The 22,029-nt window shown below is 38.8% G+C and overlaps 2 protein-coding genes across 5 annotated transcripts in view; one reads left to right on the plus strand and one right to left on the minus strand.

Moving 5' to 3' along the window:
- MAP7 (microtubule associated protein 7) overlaps positions 1-3,918 on the plus strand; it is a 104,154-nt gene extending 100,236 nt beyond the window's left edge. For 3 of the 4 annotated variants that reach the window (XM_063309656.1, XM_063309630.1, XM_063309647.1), the window contains exons 17-19: positions 1,571-1,803; positions 2,302-2,408; positions 2,722-3,918. In XM_063309656.1, coding sequence (XP_063165726.1) covers positions 1,571-1,803; positions 2,302-2,324 — 256 coding nt within the window. In that variant the 3' untranslated portion in view covers positions 2,325-2,408; positions 2,722-3,918. The remainder of the gene's footprint in view (positions 1-1,570; positions 1,804-2,301; positions 2,409-2,721) is intronic. The other variant, XM_063309639.1, reaches the window with a different exon arrangement.
- A 539-nt stretch (positions 3,919-4,457) lies between these two features.
- LOC134501652 (uncharacterized) overlaps positions 4,458-22,029 on the minus strand; it is a 31,302-nt gene continuing 13,730 nt past the window's right edge. The window contains exons 7-14 of the mRNA XM_063309565.1: positions 20,810-20,935; positions 19,773-19,818; positions 16,695-16,828; positions 14,455-14,583; positions 11,480-11,597; positions 8,851-8,985; positions 7,546-7,671; positions 4,458-5,721 (exon numbers count right to left, since the gene is read on the minus strand). Of these exons, the coding sequence (XP_063165635.1) occupies positions 5,600-5,721; positions 7,546-7,671; positions 8,851-8,985; positions 11,480-11,597; positions 14,455-14,583; positions 16,695-16,828; positions 19,773-19,818; positions 20,810-20,935 (936 nt within the window). The 3' untranslated portion in view covers positions 4,458-5,599. The remainder of the gene's footprint in view (positions 5,722-7,545; positions 7,672-8,850; positions 8,986-11,479; positions 11,598-14,454; positions 14,584-16,694; positions 16,829-19,772; positions 19,819-20,809; positions 20,936-22,029) is intronic.

A 22,029-nucleotide genomic window follows, 5' to 3' on the forward strand; every position in this document is an offset into this window, starting at 1 on the left:
ATTTCTTGGTATCCTGTACAGCCATTCAAGTATGATTTGTATATTGACTAAATAATACCAGATTTGTTTAATAATAGAAACATGCCATTCAAAGTTAATTCTATTAGTGTAACAAAGATCAGGAGCAATATTATAAAGATACAATTATATCATTTTATTATGTTATTTATGAATGTGAACTCACCTATGTTTTGTATATGAAGAAAAATCTACACCTGCCAAGGTTTGATTTGTGTGTCGATTGAATTAATAAGACTACCTGCTGTCAGCATTAATCAGTGTGGGTAGTTGTCTCTGCCAGCAGAATGCAAGATGAAGGTGATTACAGATTGTGTTTCCAGAAACTTGAGTATTGTTTAAACAGACTGAAGGGAAAATGTTTGATAGAAAAGCAAGAGGTTATAGTAGCTCAACAGAAGACTGCTTAAAAGATCTAATTTCCAGAGGGAATGTGTATTCTCTAGTTAAATGTGTGAGATAGGCGGTGACTAAATTTGAAGAATAAATTAATAAATAAATACATCACTGTATAGTTCTTTATGATCTTTTTAAGTATAAAATTTGAGATTGAAACATACTTGATGTAGCAAACAATATTGCATTCTAACTGAATTTCCTCCATTAATGACTGATAATTTCTGTGTAATCCAACAAAAGGAAAGGTCATTTGATCCATCTTGCTCTGTTTTGTTTCTTCCATTTTACTGTGCTCTCTAAGCAGCTTCCCAAACTAGATATCCTTGGGAGGCTAGGAAGTCTGGGAATTGCAGTTTCTAGGCAGCTAAAAGGTCCTAGATGTAGAATGTGTGTCTAAGGCTTTTCCATCTCTGCTACCTGAAATCTTTTAATGGTTAAGCCATATGTGTATAGAGTGTTGTTGGAACTGAATTGGAGGCTACATCTGAGGGATCAAGTTTTCCATTCCCCCCATTCCCATTTCAGCTGGTGATGTTGGAACTGGAATGTGTCATCCTCTGTGATCTACTGAGCTTTGACTTCTGTTGAATGGTATCTCCAGTGGTGAAAGCCTTCTTGAGCCATCAGTGATTTCCATTGGTGAAAATTGTTTCTAACAATTCTCTTTTTTCCCCTTTTTGTTAAAAGAATCTTATGGTGCTCTGATAGTGGCATACTGGGGGCTATGTGTCTTCAGAATGCCATACGAATTAGTCAGGTGTCAAATATTTGATTTGTAATCCTGATGTATGAAAAAGAAAGGTAGAAAATGAAAATTGTAACATTGAGTCAGCCAGTTTAGCTCTGGTTTTTCTTTACTATTTTCTAATTAATTGCTGAATAAAATTCATAAAAATACATGTTCTTGCTGTAGAACATATATAATTTACTGGATATATCAATATTTACCATTACAGTAATTATTTTATATAATTAGTAACACTAAAACGGTTTAAATTTGCCTGCATCATGGCCTAAATATTTCTAGTAGAGGAAACGAAGTCTTTACTGCCAGTAATAAAAAAGCCTGTGATAAAAATAATCATATATTGTCCTATAAACAATAGTTTATAATCAGTAAGTTTAAGTTATCTTACCAATCCGTGTATTTCAGTAATTTCAACCCACGAAAACATCCAAATGAAAATGGAGTATCTACGCAGGATGAAAACTTTGAAGAGCTCATCAGTTTACCCATGGGAACAAAACCTCCCAAATTGGACGCCATGAGTCCTGAAGAGAAAGATACCACTGACATTCCTTTGACTCCCATTTTGGCCTTTGAAGAGAAAGGGGCACGAGGGTCATTGCCTCAGGTAGACAATGTTCAAACTCATCAGACAGCAGGTAAGTTCGCTTTAAACTTTCTAACTTGCATGCCCTGGAATGAATCTAACATATGCCTGGTTTGAGTGTAGTAAGAGCAAGGAATGAAGGGTTGTAAATTCTGCAGCAAACCTATTAATCCTGGTTCTTGGATCAACCTGCAGCTGGAATAGGAGAGAGAGAGCTAGAAGCTTGATTATGCATTGCACTTGTCTTGCAGGGAAGGGCATAAATCTGAATTTGAAACAAATTATTTATTATAAGAAGTTTTGTTTCAGTTATAAAATTTATTTCCCCTGACACAAAAGCAGATTTCTTAAAGAATAAATAGACTGTTTTGATAGAAGTAGGAGAACAAGATGGAAAGGGCAAGGTTTCTGTAACAGATATATAAAAAGAGTGATTTCTGTATGTGCAGGTTTTCTTATCCTTCATGACAAGATATTTCTGTGAAAATTTTCTCTTCAAGTTCACAACTCTAGTTAACAGCTTTGCTCAATCTGTGTATGGTTACCATAGGATGGAACTACTTCTGCAGTTAATAATTGGTGCATGGATCCTGAATTATTGTCCCATGAAAGGAAGACACTCTGATCCAATGGTGGCATCACCAGCAGAAGGACAGAGTGAGTGATGTTTTTGCCAATTTCCCCTTCTCCCTGCAAGCCTAGCATGACCTCCCGCACTGTTTTAGATGCTCCTTCAACTCTTTGGGCAGATTTTCAGAACATACAGGGGAGCTTCAGAGGGAACAGGAAATTGGCAGACATTACTTCTCCTGTTCCACTCAAGAGAACTTTTTACGTGTAGTTCTGGTAACTGGAACTAAGAAGACCCAAATCCTCCTCCTTCATCATGACCATGATGATGACAGGACTATATTTGTATTTTTGGATAGGATCCATTGCTAATGTTTTCTTTATTGCCTTTCCTTTGTAGAAGTTGTCTGAGATCTCCTCGTGAGCTATCAAAGGTGAAGAAAAAGCCTCTGAAGCCAATGGGAACTCTTCCGTCTATGAAGGAGTGTTGTGTTTTTTTCACTCTTGAATTTTCTAAAGATTTCTTGGATGCTTTCTTTTTAAGAAAAAAAAGTAGTAAAACCAGCAGAAGAATATATTGGGAATAGATTTGGATTATCTTTCTATCAAATAGATCTCACTACTAGGGGAGAATTGTGTCTTCTGTTTCAAAAATTGCTTCATATAGCATAATTGATATATTCAGCATTCTTGAAGAAAAAGGGTAACTGGATTCTAACAATAACAGGATGTCTGAGCTAATGGGCCTGTTGGTTTCGTCTTGTTTTGAAGATGGGTGGTTTTAAAAGGTACACTGAAAAATCAGCAAAGAATCTTACATCTTACTGATTCAATACTTGAAAAGTAAACACCTCACTGATCTACAGGGAGGGGCTACAGGGGTATTTTTTTGTTTGGTTTTGTTTAAACCTGTTGGTTTAAATATTATTGCAGAGAACTATTAATTATGGGGGCAAAATATAGGCTTCTGTATCAGGTTCTTGTAAATGTAATTCCTACATGGACATTCTGTATATTCAGCCATCACTACGCTCTTCTCATGTTTTCTTTTAAAAATAAAATAACATGACAGATTTTAAAATGTGAAAAATGGAAAGCATTATTTTTTCACAGGTTAAATGAAAAGAAAAGCCTGTTGTATCTTAGATTATGTATTTATGAATTTTGTTGAGTACAAAATAAACAATAGAAAATGTGGCTATAATTAACATTGCAAGTTTGGCTTTTCTTAATTTAGCAGGCAGTTCAGCATATAAAACAAAGCTTTCTGGCTTGATGTCATTCTTTGAGTTCAGTGAGCTTTTTCCGGCTTTCTTCCACTGAAAAATGAAGGTGCAGTTAATGCACCCATAATGTTCTCCGTAGCGTACAGGCTGAGTGGGAAATGTTACTGAAGTCCAGTCCTGATGTTTGGAGGCCATCAGAGTTGGATGGGGAGGAACAGATTTGGCTCAAACCCAGCAAGACAAAATGACATTATGTTCAGAAGCCTTCTGATGCCCAGGATATTCCTCCTCTGGTTCTAATGCACCAAGACCTGGTCTGTTTGATATCATAGTGTTGCAGAATGCAAATTAAATGAAGTAGGTGATACTCAGTTATTTGGGAAGCTCAAGCACTCTGAGGGAGCAGGAGTTGGATTTCCTGCAGCCTGGTGGGAGGAAAAGATTCAACCATCCTGTTGAGCACAGACTATTCCTAGAAGAAATGCCGCATATGACGCAGGTGACCATTTCTAGCTCAAGAGTCTGTTCTGATTCTTCTGTGACATTCATATCCTCTAAAAAAAATTTTATTTATAGCATTTTATGCTGCTTCCTATAAACTGTGTTCTAGCAATTTAAAAATCCAATTTAATAATAAAGTTACAATTATTGATATAAAACGTATATATTAAAACATCCATGGGTATTTCCACCTATAAACTGGCAAGAGGAAAGTAGGCTCTGTTTCTTGTGAAAAACTTACTTCCCTGCCATTGTGTATCCTGCAGATCGACCCTTAACATGCAAAGGCCCATAAAACGAGGCACAAGGGGATGCTGGGGGTGAGGCTTGCGTGCACCCCCTCATTTCTACTATGCTTGTGGACAGCTGCAGAATCACTCAGAACTAGAGAAGACACAAACTTTGGACATGGCTTTCAGACTTTTGGTATTAGCAGCACAAAGAAAACAGTAGTCTTGTATGTAAGGCAGTTATTCAGCTGTCTATTTTTTCAGTAGGAAATGATAATCAGTTTAATTCAGGCATGTGTACAAAATAAAGAGTTTCTGAGCATATGCACTTCACATACTGTATGCATAGAGATAGGCTCAGAATATGTTTCTTTGTGCAGTAAGGTACTGTATGTCTTCTTTGGTGGACAGACCCTTATCATCCAGGAGGTCTTTCTACTTACAAAGTATTTTACACAGATATGCACAGATACGTAGGAACTTTGGATCCAACACTTGTCATTTATGGAGCAACATGTCTCCAATTATTTCTGACTGTTCCACATGCTCTAATGCAATGGGAATGCTCCAGGTCCCTTCCCTGAAGCCATATCAACTGATGGGATGTGATTAATCATTCATGCCTACATACAAACATATAGCAAGTAGCATTATATCATAATCAGTTACAACAACACAAACATTTTACATAAATATTTTTTTCTAGAAATGCCCATTTTAATAAAAACTTTACAAATTTCTCTTGGAAATCGGCACATATTAATTATTTGCTAGCAGAGATTTTTCCATTTCAAAGCTGTTAATCAAATTTCAATTTATTAAAATAAGCGGAATAGTGCCAAAGTTTATTCTAGGACAAGACTGATTATCTGCATCTGTAGAGATCTGCATATCACAAATGTCTCAGCGAGGATGGTGCAAAATTGCACCATCTGTACAACAGAACTATCTTCAGATTGGTCCATCTGTCTTGCATCTGTATGGTAGAACTATCTTTAAGACTGGTCCATGCATGCATCAAAATAATGAACAGTTATATGTGAATCAGCCATCCTAAATAAAACAGTGGCAGACCTTTGATATAATCACAATCATTTTCAATGGATTCTGTTTATATGCCTCACGATGGGTGAAATGTTCCTGACTGACTGCATCCTTTAATTTCTACCCAAATAATGGACATCAATTTTATGTATGTAGCTGTTGTGGATTTCCCAAGGCTGTTCCATTAAACCTGAGATACCAATATCTTAGCACAGTTGCCTATTCAGGGGCCAATGATCTCCATGCTGACTAATGATACGCAGGATGGAAGTGCGTCTCATGCCTCCATATGTCCAATAGCAATACTGAGAAGCTTTTGCATAATTTCAGTTTGTTGACAGATTTCATCAAGGTGCTTCTTCAGCTCGCTGTTACTGAATACTGCCAAAAACTCTGGATCTAAATATAAGACAGAAAGTATTCAGGTATTAGGCTGCAGAATTTTTCATATGAGAAGGTACTTCCTTTTACACTTGTCAATAAATTTACTTGACACTGGATTGATGGTGTGGTCTGAGGATTTACATTCTATTTGGATCTATAACATTCTAGTAACACCATGAAATATAGACTAACTTTAAATTATTTATGTTTAAAACCTGCTTTGATGTTTTTATGATTTTTCAAGATCATGTTAAGAAATTCATGCATTGTCCTGTTTATCATCCTTTCATCATATACCTCTTCAACAATGCCTCATGAGAACCTGTTTCCACCTTTCTCAGCCAGCAGTATGACAAACTTTCAGCCATCCCCTTGTGCTTCATTTCAGCCCTTCCCTTGTGCTTCAATGGGTGGATAGAACAGCCCTTCCTTTTCAGCTGTTCAACCATAGGAGGTCTACTCATCTTATAAAGATCCAAGCTTACCTTTGGACCACCTTCCAAAATAACTGTCGTGAGTTTCACCTTCCAGCTGGACCTCTTCTACTGTATATTGCACTTTTGGTGATTCTATCTGGCTTGGTTTCACTCTCTAGCTTGAGTCCCTTGGGTCTTCCCCTACCAATCTATATACTACTAAAACTCTCAGTGTTTATTTGTAACCTTCGATAGGGTGAAATGATAAATCATAGGGCAACAATTTTTGAATCAACATACCTCAAATGGGCTAACTTACAGAATGCATCCAAAATCCAGGACCCATGATTCCTGTGGGATTGAAATTTGGCAGAGTTGTGGCTGCTTTGGCACAATTGCGCCTTCTGACTACACTTCCCAGAAACCTGTAGGTTGTGTGGTGCAAGGGAAGATGGGAGGGGTGTATCCCTGCCCTCTTTCCCACCTCTCTCTGGCCCCTGTGCTAAATTGGCTGGCAGCAAGGCTTGATGGATGAGCAGAGATTGGTTGCTTTGGAACTGAGGCTGAAAGCTGAAATCTCAATGGTGGTGGGTGGTGAGGGAAGGATGAGGGAGTGACTTGGATGCCTGCTGGCATGATAGGGCTGGCTGGGGGGTGCCAGCAGTTTATGGGTGAGCCCCCTTCCTCCCTCGTGGGAGGGGGCCCTTGGGGACATGCCAAGATGGGAAACGGGTGCAGTTTCCCTCGTGGTCCACAACTCCCTTTGTTCCCCCTCACTCCAGCAAAGTGGCAGGCAGTTCCACAGGTCAGCTAAGGAGGAGGAGGAGTGATTTCTGACACACACTGCCAGCTTCCCACAAGCAAAGTCAATGGGGAAGCTGGCAGGAAGTCGGAAGTTGCTCCCGCTCCTACTACTTTTTTGCCTGCCCATGGTTATTCTGTTTCTCTCTTTAGGTAAGGAAATATCTCTGAAAGGATGACACAATGGGTCATGGGTTATCTAGTACAATGAGACATCTTGAGTACATCCTATAAAAGTACATCATGAGTCCTTTACTGCTGCTGATAAAACTGGTTGGAAAAAATTCTGGAAGCCAGAATTATAAGATTATTGGTCCCCCTTTTCTAAGAAAAAAATTAGAAGTATAAAATGTGTGACAATGAGAATGAACCTCTATACACGTCTGATGAAAAGAATCAGTGAAAAGAGATAATTTTTAATCAAACCTTTATGAAGCTGGAGTTGGTTTACATTACTAGAAGCAGTCAGGACTCGGAGCCTGGTAATAACTGATGAGCCTAGCTATCATGCTAGACACAGCATAAAACTCTTGGGATTTCATTTGGGCCCCGTAATTATCATTTATTTATTTTATTTACAAAGACTTATATAGATCTTCTTGTAGATCATAGTAGTCTATACCTTTCTGTAATGCGCAGAGAGTGGTTATGCCCAAATGCTGAAAACGAATCTCTTGGTGGATAAGATACTTCATCAGATATTGCTGAACTTGGTTCGTGTGAGCTTTTAACAGAGACACTACCTCTTCTATGCAAGTGATATGGAGAAGAGAAAAAATACAGAACAGAATCCATTAGTTACACTGCACTATTAAAGCAAACTGCCAACAGAATTACACTTATGATGAATACTACTGTTTGCTTTCCTGGTTATTAATTTGTTAAGCCAAGAATATTTTAATACTGAGAATTCATATATGCAGTTCACTATAAAGCTGTGTATTATAGCAAGTAGAGCTCTCACCTGCAGTCCTAATTCCTTTTAAGTTTTATTTTGTGAAATAGGATTACAAGTACTAAAACTCCTAAAGTACTTCACCTACTTTGATATTAAAGCACGGTCATAATAATGTAGTAACTGTCTTGTAGACACAAGTAGTATGTGTGCAAATGTAATAATGTATTATTTTAAGAGAGGGGATTCAAAGAAACTTCATGCCAATGATTTTTCAGATTAAACATTACTTCAACTTGCAACAGTAATGTATAAATATTTGAGCAGGGATGGCATATTTAACAGGATTTATTTCCTTATGGAACATCCTATTATGGTGCAAAATGTTTAATTGCTGTGTTGGAATCTTTTACTTCACTATCTCAAACACATTTTCACACTTAAATCAGAAGAATAAAGGCGCCAGGCAAGGATGCCAAGTGTGATCAGTCACAAAATACCTGCCCAATGTCAATTACATTTACATTCTTAGTATATCAGAAGGAATGTAGAGGGAAAATAGATGATTATCCAGCTATAATTCATTCATTTAAAAAGCCTTTAAGAATCCCATTATACTCTGAGAAATTTTATTTATTTTTATTTTATTTTTATCCTGCCTTTATTATTTTTATAAATAACTCAAGGCGGCAAATGCACCTAATGCTCCCTCCTCCTCCTACTTTCCCCACAGCAACAGCCCTGTGAGGTGAGTTGGGCTGAGAGAAAGAGACTGGCCCAAGGTCACCCAGCTGGCTTTCATGCCTAAGGCGGGACTAGAACTCACAGCCTCCTGGTTTCCAGCCCGTTGCCTTAACCACTAGACCAGAATGATTTAAGACTACCTAGATATAAATAAAAGGATTTGCACTTCAAAGCTCAAGCTGTTGACCTCTTTTTTTTTTAACCCAACCTGTTTAAAAACACATGTCATCACCTAAATTTGAACAGTATGCTGAAAATATAAATGTCAGACTCCCTCTTGATACATACCATGCCGTATGATGTTTTTGATCATAAAGGCAGCTTGGAATGAAAGCTCGGGTTGTTCCACCTGGTCAGCCAGTTTCACTAGATGATTTATCAATGGCTCATCCATAAGTGCTAGGATATGCACTGTGGCTCCTTCTGACAGTAGAAGGAAAGATTTGACAAGGAATTAAGGGACAAGTGAACACACCCCAAAGAAGATGCTAACAGAACAGAGAATGTTTGTGATTCAATACATTTATTTCAGATCTTCTACAGAGTCAGATACTTGATAGAGCTATCAAAGCAAAATTGGTGCAGAAATTAAAACACCCTGAACAGAAGGATGCATAGCCTCTGCTTGAACACATTAGGCAAAGGGAGCTTACCACCTCCCTTAATAACTGGTAGCACTGATCAAGTGTTCATATCATGAGGGAGCTTTTCCTAACATTTTTCTGGAATCTGTATTTCTGCAACTTAGGGACATTATTCCGTGTCTTGAACTCTGGAATGATGAAGAATAGGTCTTGAACTTCTCTGTGGCACCTCTTTGTGTACTTGGAAAGGGCTATCATACTTCCCTTGGCCATCTCTTCTCAAGAGGAACCATACCCCGTTCCCTCATTTCCTCATAAGACAGTCACCTTATCATCCTTATTGCCCTTTCCAGTTCCAGTTTCTGTAATTCTCTCAAAATGTGCTCCCCAGAACTAGCCACAGTAGTCAAGGTGGCATATAACTAATTCAGAATATGGTAGAATACTTCCTATGATTTGACGGGGGAATTACTTCATGGATTTTGCCCATGATAGAATAGCTCATGTCCAGGGATGTTAACTTCACTTTAGATAATACTGGTTTAAACAATGGGTGGATCTTACAGGTAGTTCTCATTTAATGACCACTCATTCAGCAACTCTCTGAAATTATGAGCGGTACTTATAACTGGTCCTCGGAGTTCTGGCTGTCCCAGCACCCCCACGGTCACGTGATCGCAATCTGGGTGCTTAGCAACTGGCTTGCACTTATGATGGTTTCAGCATCCTGCAATCACGTGAACACCATTTGCGACCTTCCCTGCTGGCTTCCACAAGCAAAGTAATGGGGAAGCCAGCAGGGAGGGTTGCAAGTCACTCTGGTAAGTCACCTGCCTCCTTGCACCATGCTTTACTTGCCTGCTGGCCTGCCTGCAAGCCACCTGGGACTCACCTAACAACCCACAATCCTCGCTTAATGACAGCAATGGGGAGTGCCAGGATTGCCGTTCCTAAGTGGTGCGGTCATGTGATGTCACACTTTATGAGTGCATTGCTTAGCGATGGAAATTCAGGTCCCAATTACCATTGTTAACTGAGGACTACCTGTATAAGGCTGTAGTTATGAGATAACCGCCCAGAGTTCTTACTACCATTTCACTATTTTGCTGTTATCTTCCATTCTGCTTCACTGCAGTTTGTGCAGGAGTGGCCATGCTTATGTTCCCATATGCATGTCTCACATGCAGCCATATGTAAAATGATGCACTTGGGTTGAGCTCAACAACCATTTTAATATATAAAAACAGTAACAATTATATATGGCCAAGATCTTTTAAAAATACTTGACTTCTTGGTTAGCTTACCTACCTCTATCTCCCAAACAGATAGTAAAATAAAGGAGTTTGACATTAAAGTAAAATTTGGGGAAATGTTTGTACATTTCTGTACATTCAATGAATGCTAAGAGACAGAAACCATACTGTACCTATTGATTCCCCTTCCATTATACATCCAGTTCTTTTCAACCTCCCCACTACTCCAAGTTTGCAATGTCATATGAAAAGAGACATCTGCACACAGATTGCTGTAAACATGTAGATACTTTTCCAGACACAACACTACAAGTATGGTTCATAGGCCCATTCTCACATTTACTGAATGAATAGAGAACCTATACATAGCCCATAAAAGAGACATGCTGCAGAGTTCAGAGGCTGAGGGTGTGTTATGATTTGTATGGGTCCAGCACTTTACACATTCCCTTCAAAGTATTGCCTTCTCCCACTAAAAAATGTATTTTATAAGGTGATATCCAAGCAAATATTATGCTTTTCCTTTTAAAACTAGGAAGCACTTCAAAAATATTTTGTAATCTAAATATTTTGTTAGTGATCAAAATCTCAGTTTATTGAGATTAAAATTGATGTCTTCTGTATATAGAGATGAAAATCTATTTAAATTATTTTTATTTATTTTATTTATTGGTGCCTTCAAGTCATTGTTGACAACTGGTGACTGTCTAGAGTAATCCCTGCAGTTTTCTTGGCAAGGTTTCTCAGAAGTGGTTTGCCATTGCCTCCTTCCTGGGGCTGAGAGAGAGTGATTGGCCCAATGTCACCCAGCTGGCTTTGTGCCCAAGGCGGGACTAGAACTCATGATCGCCTGGTTTCTAGCCCAGCATCTTAACCACGACACCAAACTGGCTCTCCTATTTAAATTAAATTTAAATATAAATCTATTTCTACCCCAAATATTTGGTTCCTCAAAGGTTTCCAATAATACTATTGTCATAAATCTCTCTTATGCAGAAGATCAAAACTCACATCAATAGCAGTATTCAGTGCCAGAAAAAAGGCCGATGTATCTCTTCAGCGGAACAAAAGATTCCTTACCATGCTTCACCAGCTCAGCAAGACAAGATATCACACAGAAAAGAGGGTCCTCTTCTAGTAAGTGGACACTATGGATAGCTTGAAGAAGGCCTTTGATGCATGGACTTTCTAGGATCTTCTGTAAATCATACAGAGAAGGTAATATTTCAGTCTTACTAAACTATTTTTCAAGTTGCAAAAATTAGCATCATGAATAAAAAAGAACATTGATCATGGCAGTTTTGTTGCATGTATCAGATTCATTCAGAAACCAAATTATACTAAACTTTGCCTCTGCCCCAATCAACGCTGGAGTTATTTTAGAATCTGGTAGAAGGATGCAGGATACGGGGAGGCAAAACATCCATATGTCTGCAATAATCCTCTTCTGTGGTTGCATTGTTTTCTTTCTTAAAACATTTATGGCATAAGTTGCCTCTAAATTCTTGTATTAATTCCAAGTGTGAGAAGAGATCTCCAATATTCTTAGGCCCAACTTGTATTTGATACTCAAGAACTCCACAAAGCAGATTTGAGGAAACCAGCAAGATTTTATAAAAGTAGGTAGGGAAATTAACATGAGAAGAAAGCATGCAGTTCAGCACATGGTTTGATATGTAAACTCTCTTTCCATCTATACATGTTGTTTAAGCAAGGACCATAACATTGCACAATGTATTTAGTACTCTGATATTCCACCATTTTTCACTGTAAAAGTAAACATTTTTAGAGTATCATGAGGATTTTCAAACTGTTTCCCAGAATTGATCAGAACAGTTTAGCTTTAACAAGACGGTCTACCCAATGTGCCCTCCAGGAAAATTAACATCTCTAAAAGCCATTGCTATAGGATATTCCAGTGGTTGCTATAATATCCATTATAGAATCCCACTCCATAGTGATAGCAGCAGCCAAATTTGAGCTCTTATCAGCCTGGGGTGACTGTAATACATAGTATGATTAGTTCATTCAAACTGCAGCAGCAAGAATAAGAATAAGCACATTGGCCTTTTATTCTGAGTTCTAAATTGATTTCTAGTTTCAACAGAAGAGAGTACTGTAGCTCAGGGCTGAACTGTGGTGTCCTTGGTGCTCTCTGAGCTTGGTTGTTTGCTTGCAGACGTTTCGTTGCCAGACTAGGCAACATCTGCAGTGCTAGAGGGAGTGGGGTTTGCTCTCTGCTCTCTAGTTTCTTTCTAGGTGCAATTCAAAGTGATGGCCTTGACAGAACATTCTAAAGATACTAGGCCCAATATATGGGGAGGGGACTACATCCCCTATATGAATTGACGCATCCATTTAAATGGGTGTTAGAGGTCTAGAGTTGGGAACTAGAGGTAAACGCTTTAACAGTACCGCCACTCTGGAAAGCAATGTTCAGAGGCAGCCACAGAGCATTGACCTTATAATCTTTTAGGCATTGGGTAATGATGCTTGACGCTTTATTTGATATGAAATCTGGGCTTGTGTGATTATGTTGGCCAATTCTCTTCCCACTTTACTATGCTTCCTTTGTAAACACTCTAGACTGGGGCACATCTTGTATGGCCATCTACAATGTGGAAGGAAACTTGTATGACATCGGGAAGATGCAAACTCTTCCTTCCCATGTTCATCTGTAGGAAAGTGTGACCTACTTGGTGCAAGTTCTCTCATGTATATTCACAATTATTCTAGAAGCATATTTCTTCCACCTCCCTGTCAGCCAGATAACTGATAAAAAGAGCTCCAAAGGCAGCAAGACAAGATGGAGGTGGGAACTACTGCTGGAGCTGGCATGTGAGCTAGCCTGGAAGCTATGGCTTTGTCAAAGGAAGGAAGGAAGAACTAAGTCCACGGGAGAGAAAACAACATGGGACAATGAAGAAGAGGAGCTGAAACACTAAGGAAGGGAAGACAAACAGAGGTGACCATGAGCAGCCCAGAGGGAAGGAGAAAGAGTCGTGCAACAAAGGTGGCAATGAGTAAAGAAGCAACAGTCTGAACTACTTGTATTCCAAAAAAGAATACAAAGGAGAGAGGTAATAAATAGGTTAATAGGAATAAGTCTGGATTAGGAAATGCATAGAGGAAATAGGTTTAGGACTTCCTAATAGTAAAACTGAAGTTCTACTGTTACAGCTTCACTGAGCAATAAATAAAGCCTTTGAAGGTAAAATGCATTCCCACTTTCCTGCTTGTGCCTGGACTACCTTAAAAACAATCCTGTGAAATAACATGCTTGAACCAAAAGGACTTTTGTTATTCTCTCTCTCTCTCTCTCTCTCTCTCTGTGTGTGTGTGAGAGAGAGAGAGATGGTGAACAGTGTACAAAATGGTCATAATAGTTTCCTTACAATGAAACATGCATGTCTTTTAGTTATGAATTCTGAAAGAACTGAGTCCTAAAAATAACATCCTGAAAAAGTTCAATTTTAAAAAGCCAGTTTGAATGACTAAAAACATAGACTTATATTCCGTTTGTGCTATTGGAAACATACTTTGATGAGAATTTGACAAAGACTTAGTATTTTCATTTAATATCACTTAATTGGCTGAACTGTGAACAGAATCTTTGGGCCAATATGCATTACAGGTAGTCCTCGCTTAACAACCATTTGTTTAGAGATCGTTCGGACTTACAGTGGTGCTGAAAAAACTGACTTATGACCTGTCCTCACACTTATGACCGTTGCAGCGTCCCTGCAGTCACATGATTACGATTTGGACACTTGGCAACTGATTTGCGTTTATGACCGTTGCAACATCCCATGGTCATGTGATCACCATTTTCTATCTTCCTGGCTGCAAAATCAATGGGGAACTGCTTGATTTGCTTAACAACCATCTGGTTCACTTAATGACCATATGGTCCACTTAACGACAGCCACAAAAATGGTTGCAAAATTGGGTTGGATTTGCTTAATGACCACTTCACTTAGCAACCAAAATTCTGGTCCCAATTGTGGTCTTTAAGAGAGGACTACCTGTATTGAGAAGAACTATTTGACACTTGCCTGTATGTTTTTAGAAAGGCTGAGATTTTTGATGAGGCAAGCAATATGACCAACAATTACTGGGTCTGTTTTCCAGGTAAGCAACAGTTCCCCCAGAGTTTGCAGCATCTCATCAGACATCAGGCCATCCTATAAAGAGCAAAGAGGTGTTAAAAATAGTGGAAGAGAACTGTGCAATATCAATCTACATGGGATTAGCCCAAGTCTTCAAAATTGGTATAATATAGCAGCAGGGTACAAAGTAATGTTGCACTGAAGAGCCAGTGCTGTGCCCAGTATCATCACAGACAGGGAAGGAGATAGCCAGAGCATCTCTGTGCAAGAATACCCAGCTGGAAAAAAGTTTGCCAGCATTAAATTGTTAAGCAGTAAGAAAGCCCGTGAGTGGTGCTGTACTTACAGTTGGTTGCTGATTCAATAAACAACAATATAAATACTTCCACTGAGCACCAATCGTTTAAGTTTTTTTCCAATCATGGATAGCTTTCTCCACTAAAGTAGTAATGAAATCAGTCAACAAAAATGATAGTGCTTGCTAAATAAATTCTAGAGGAAGGTATGTTAGTCTATGGAAGCTTTCCCCAACTGGGGCACCCTCCAGATGTGCAGACTTCAACTCTCAGAATTTTTAGTAACTATGTCTATTGCTGAGAATTCTGGGAGTTAAAGTCCATGCATCTTGAGGGTGCCAAGATTGGGAGAATGATGAACTACTGAAGAAAAACGTCAAAGGGTCTTTTGGAACTTTAAAGTTACTTTTTTTTGCCAAACACACACACACACACACATTAGGAGACAATTAAGAAATTTAAAGTCATAATAAATCTGTTAGCTTCTAAGATTCCTGAAAACTCATTATTCTTTTTATTAAATTAGGTGAATCTAAAGACGGCAAATTAATAGTAAGATATAATTGTAACCAGAGTTTATTGGCACCACTTCCCCAAAGTACTTTTGATTATAGAGTTTTTTCTTATGATATGCAAAGAAAGTTAAACAAGTTACCCCACCAGTCTCAAAGATAAAATGTAGTGTGGAACCAAGTAAACCATACTGATTATCTTAGAAAGAAGGAAAGTAGAGGAAAAAAGGTTCCATCTTACTTTAGGGACATGACATTATAGGAAAAAAATATTCTTAAATACTAGGCTTCGCAGCACTTCGGATTCATTTCCTAAAAGGTGCTTTGATGAGTGTAGGAACACAAACATGACATATTTCTGCAACCTATTAAAGCAGCCACATCACATCTTTTCCTGGGATCATTCCAAAAAACAGCATAGCTGCTTTAAAAAGTTGAAGAGCAGATACTATATTGTGCCCCCACGTGCTCCAAAGCACCTTTCTGGAATCAAAATTGAGGTGCTGCATTACTCTATTAAACACTATAGTACTGAAAAAACTAGACAACAGTATTCTTAATTTAAATTCCAAACAGATTGGGCATGACTACTGCTTACGATTTTATGCAATGACAGTTGTTATAATGACATAACGTATACGGTACCGGTCATACCACATCAAGAGGCTTTGACAAGGTTTTCTGCCTAACAAAATGCACTTAGAAGCACGTTTCAAAATACAAAACTTTATGACAATATTCAAAATCACCAGTAACATGTTAAAGAGAAAAAAGCAGTAGTCAATTAAAGCAGCAGCAACCAGGACTCAGGTTTAAGAACACTGACTTCAGTAAAAACATGGATGCTTGGATTTCAATTCAGATCGCCCATGTCCAAAATCTGAGAAATGCTAGTCATGCAATATATAACAAGGGTTTCCATAAAGTCAGCTCCTGGCACAGAGATCAGCAATTTGTAACCTACTAGATCCTCAAGAAGCACCTTTTTCCTAGGACTTTGTAAGAACTGAGAAGCACTAATTCTATTCCTGATGATACCAAGTAAAAGACATTTTATAATTATTCTATATTTTCCCCCCAGAATAGATTTTTTGTTTGTTTGTGAAAAGAAACAAAATGGAAGTAGTAGAAAACTACAGAAGGGTTATGAATGAAAAGCAATGCTATCTGGACTCTCCCCCTCCCCCCAATAAAATTCTATGAATTAAAATATCAAAAGAACTGACATACCTCTCTATATCGTAAATTATGAACGCTTCCTATCATATAGATGTTATCATATAGGTGTACGAATTATGCCTGTCCTGAACATTTGTCCTATCACTGGATCTCTCCTGAAATTAAAAATGCCAATGGTATTAAGAAAATAAATATGTACCTGGTTGCCTGGGTGCTGGGATAATATCTGGAGGAGAATTACTGAATTCTGCTGAATCTCTTTATTGCTAAATGTCAAGAGAGGAAGAAGGTGGGACTGGATATGCATAGCAACAAGACTGGTCTGAACACTCTCTGGAACAGAAGAAAACTACTTAAGGCTGTCTGTGCCAATCAATAAACGTTATTCTGCAAAAAGAACTTGAGAATAAAGTACATCACCAAACTTAAAAAAATCAACTTAGCTCATCTGTATCTTACAAACTGAGCAATTCTATGTAACAGTACAGTGGTTAGATCTTAAGTGCTGTTTCATGAAGAATCAACAGAACGAAAGATCAAACCTGGCAAGAAAGCTAGCCTCTGATTGAAATAACTGAACCATGTTGGCCCTGATCTCACTAAAAGGCCTGGTAGTATTAATGGTGTCATCAGAAGAATGCTTAAAGCAGTTACGCCCCCTTCTGGTGTTGCGCTGGAACACAGAAAGCTCATTCAAACCCAGGGAGATATATCACAACTCAGGAGGTTTCTAGGGCTGTTGCGAAGGAAGGTTATCCAGACTGAATAACATCTTCAGAGGAGTGTAATAGCCAGAATAGCCACAACTACGACTGAATATGCATATGACTTTTGTGGATTAAAGGCCATTCCATAAACCCTGAAAGCTTAAAAGTGTACATGGATCGCAAAATGTTTAATGCTTCAGCCTGCATGTTCTTCTTTCAGCTAATGAGAAAGGCAATTATCTGGATCTGGTTAATAATGTTGAGGAAAAGTATTAGCACGCATCAAGCATACATGTGGGCGAGGAGGTATCATGGGGGCTCAGTGGTTTCAGTAGTGGGGCCTCAGTTACACTGGCATGTGACCCCCCCCAGCCCATACGCTTGCTAACATTCGATTCAACCCATCCCAACACTGAAATAGGTTCTCCACCTCTGTACTATGTTCACTACATAAGTCAAATCTAAATTAGGACCTGGGGAATGAAGGGCTTGAAGTTTTTGCAGATAGTTATTTGCAGTACAAGCACAAAGTAACACTTTAGGTCTTAGATAGGACTGGTGATGCTTAAACCCACCACCTGATTTTGTGACAAGATGGGAATTTGGACTTCCATTCATGTACAAACCTTAACAGGCTGAATTATACTTTCTAATAAATGTGTAAAATGCAGAATCATAGAATCCAGTTACAGATTACTGCTTCATGGATGAGGAAGCCAAATGCTCAGTTCATCTGCAAAACATCTGTGCACATATATTTCTCCCACAAATGAAAGTCTACTGTGTGAAAAAAAGTAACATTAATTGTCCCTTGTTTGCAACATAATGTCATTTTCTCTTAAGCTTTATAATTATGTACCCTGTAAATCAACTTCATTACTCTATCCAGATAAACTGTGGAGGATGCAAAAAACCTCTGGAAAAGAGAAAATAGAAAGATTAATAGAAAGTTGGAGGAAAACTATATGGAGGACATTGCCAGCCAGGTGACAAGAAGCCAAGAACTGAATCCAAGAGAAACCTGACAGTAATGCTTCTTTACTAGGACCAAAGAAGAGAGAGACAAGGTCCCTTTCTCAACTATTTCGCCCACCAGGAATCAGATGCAAGCCCCACTGAATCCAGGGGGTTTTATCATCAGATAAACCTACTAAACAGAGCCAATTTGGTGTAGTGGTTAAGGTACCAGGCTAGAAACTGGGAGACTGCGAATTCTAGTCCTGCCTTTGGCACAAAGCCAGCTGGGGGACCTAGGGCCAGTCACTCTCTCTCAGCCCTAGGAAGCAGCCAATGGCAAACCACTTCTGAAAAATGTTGCCAAGAAAACTGCAGGGACTAGTCCAGGCAGTTGCCAGGAGTCAACACTGACTTGAAGGCACCCCTCCCTCCAAAAAAAACCCTACTAAAGAATCTACTAAATTTTTGGAAGAAATACTAATTTCTTTACTAATATTAAAGAAGATGCAAGTTCCCAATTGGGCTGTACAAATCAGAGGTGCTTCGCCATATGTAAGAACATGTACATATCACTCCTTTTCAAATCACTAAAGCAGCTGCATCTTTTCTTAGGCTCATGCAGCTACTCCCAGCTGTCTCTGCATTCATGTTCATGCACAGCCAGTTTGACTTTTTCCATACGCCTGCTTTGCCGATTGGAAAAGCAGTGCTTTGTTGGCATTTCCATGCATTGCAAGGCACCTCTTCTGAAAGATTTGCAGAGCTCCATTACAGAAAATCATTCTTTCTCAATTTTCTGTCAACGTTATACATTTTTGATGGGATCACTGCTTTTCCCCCCACCCAAATGATCAGGTAGGTGGCTCTTTTTTGCTCAAGGATATCTAATAGCATATGTGACTAACTACAGCCTCTTGTTAGAAAAAGTAACACTGAAACTAATTTTTATTCAGTTTAGTTCATACAACTGAGGGAGTTAAGGATGGTAAAAGAGTGAGACTTGGCAGCTATAATCTGCATTAATGACCTTGCATGCTCTTGCTAGAGCAATCTGGATTTAAACAAACACAGAGGAATAATTGCATTATAAGAACATAATCACATAGTGTAGTGGCAAGGGAAGGGACAGTGTATCACCAAGCACATCTTCTCAGCTTCTTCTTCTAATTTAATATGAAACTCCAGTTGATAACATATTATTCCAATTCAACCGTGCTAGAAATGTATCTCACGTACCAGGCAATCTTACATTATTTTACCAATTTTTATGGATGAAGGACTTCTGAGAGACACCACCCTAAAACATGTAGAAACATTTGTAGGTGGACACAGAATAAGTGGGCTGCCCTTCTCTAAACCTGCCTGCCTGGTCTGGGACTTGACTACTGGAAGCTTATTAAACCAGAAAAAGGCCCCAGCACCACAGGTATCCCTGAAACCAAAGTATAATATTCTTCCTACTTAACAGAGTAAAGAACAAACGGAGGACATTCTTTCCAAAGGCAGGCACAGTGCAAAACAACATGGGGAAAACATTTCCTTTTCTCTGTAACCGTGTACATGTCTGCCTGCTGGCAATTTTTCCTTTATTGCCATGCTAGGACTCTACTTACCACTTGTGGCTAAATTCCTGAGACAAATACAAGCCTGGTTTGAAATCTAGTTGAAAGAAACAAGCAAATCAGGAGGTGAGAAAAAGCACTCTTAGCTGCAAAAATAATCTAAATGTTTTCAAGCTGACTGGTTCATATCGGCTTTATTTAAACACCTTCTACATCACCAGAATATTCTGATGGAATATGCTTTAAATGTGAAAAATATTTAACGTAAAAAGATTCCCTCTGGCAACATGACACAACTTTGATATTTTAAAGCTATACCCATCAGTGTTTCACATGAGCGTGAGAGTAGCTTTTGTGGGTAGATTAAATAAATAACCCGTTGTAGTCCTTAAAAACCCTGAACTCTCCTCACAAACATTCCCAACACCCCCCGGAAGGCCAAACATTTGACTCCACCAACTCCGGTCATAAAATCTCTCTCCATGTCTTATAGCCTCCAGGAAGGCCACAAAGATGAAGTTCATTCCCCAGGCCAAAAAAGTTACTGCTGGTGCTTGTTTTGAGTCCGTAAGATGATATGTGAAAACAGCACCATGTTTGTAAACCTTGAGACTCAGAGTATAGTGTCAAATGTGTGAACAAGATCACAGTGGCTTCTTCAGCAAACCACAGCTAAAACCAATGGTGTCTTTGTTCAAAGTGTGACCCCAGCTTACAAGTTTGATCTCTTAGGGTAGTCTTATTCAACCAGGTAAATCCAGATAAATTATAAGATCCACGATCCCAAGCCAACATGGCTACTGTAATTCAGCACATGCAGAAGGCACTAAGACAGGAAAAGCTCGAGATTTATTTATTTACCTACCTACCTATCTATCTATCTCTCTATCTATCTATCTCTCTATCTATCTATCTATCTATCTATCTATTTTAAAAAGCACAAATAAGGATATTCAGTATGTAGCTGTAAGTATATTTATATTCCAGTGAAGTCAATATATCCTTTTGGAGAGAAAAAAAACAATATGACTGAACTTTCAGAAAAATGGCAAACTCCTGATCAGTATCCTACAATCCCACAGCTTTACCTTGTCCACACTTGAAGACAAGAGAGAAAGGAGAGTCTGTAGAAGAAACCTGTCACCATCATGAAGCATGGCTTTGTGGTGCTGTGAATTTGTAGCCACATTGCTGAGAGCAGCACAGCTATAGTACTGTAAGCACAGAAAACAAAATTGGTACAGATACGTTAACAAGATGGGGTTGGTGGGATTCTCTGACGGGCGGGAAAAAGAAGGATCAGGTGGTACTGGTCAATCTCTGGATAATTTGTAGTAACTTAACAAGAATTTTTGACAGATCACAAAAGCAATGAAAAATATATAAGGAATTCGAAAACATGCAAATGTGAGTAGATCAATAGGTACCGCTTCGGCGGGAAGGTAACGGCGTTCCGTGAGTCATGCTGGCCACATGACCCGGAATTGTCTACGGACAACGCCGGCTCCAAGGCTTAGAAACGGAGATGAGCACCGCCCCCTAGAGTCGGACTCGACTGGACTTTACGTCAAGGGAAACCTTTACCTTTACCTTTAACAAGAATTTTTGACAGATCACAAAAGCAATGAAAAATATATAAGGAATTTGAGGTGGAAACACTTGTAGCCTAAGGTTCTAAAACTATATTAAGAACTCATTGCCTATGAAGGACCATAAATGGTTGAAGTAAGAGCTCAGGATCCTACCCACAGCTTTGGGATGTCAAGTGAGAACTCTGCAGGCAGTGAGTAAAAATGGAATTGTTCAGTTCTTGAGCAAGTAAATGACTGTAGTAGATGTGAGGATTCTATACCAGATCCTAGGTTTGAGAGAAAATACCATATATTATGCTAAAATAATACAGGTAGTCCTTGCTTAAAGACCATTCATTTAACGACAGTCCAAAGTTACGATGGCCTCGTAAAAAGTGTTTTACAACCTGCACTCACACTTATGACTGTCGCAAACCATTGCACCACCCCCACGATCACGTGAGCACAATTTGGGCACTTGGCAGTCGACTCGTATTTATGATCAGTTGCAGCGTCCTGCAGTCATGTGATCATGATTTGCAACCTTTTTTGCTGGTTTCTGGCAAAAAATGTTCATTGGGAAAGCTGGGTTCACTTAATGATCATGGTGATTTGCTTAACTACCTGTGATTCACTTAATGACCATCATAAAATGGTCATAAAATTGGGTCCAATCTTAAGGTGACTTGTTAATGGCTGCACTACTTAATAACCAATTTTCCAGTCCCTATTGTGGT

Source organism: Candoia aspera, chromosome 1 (assembly GCF_035149785.1).
Source record: "Candoia aspera isolate rCanAsp1 chromosome 1, rCanAsp1.hap2, whole genome shotgun sequence".
NCBI classification, from domain to species: domain Eukaryota; kingdom Metazoa; phylum Chordata; class Lepidosauria; order Squamata; family Boidae; genus Candoia; species Candoia aspera.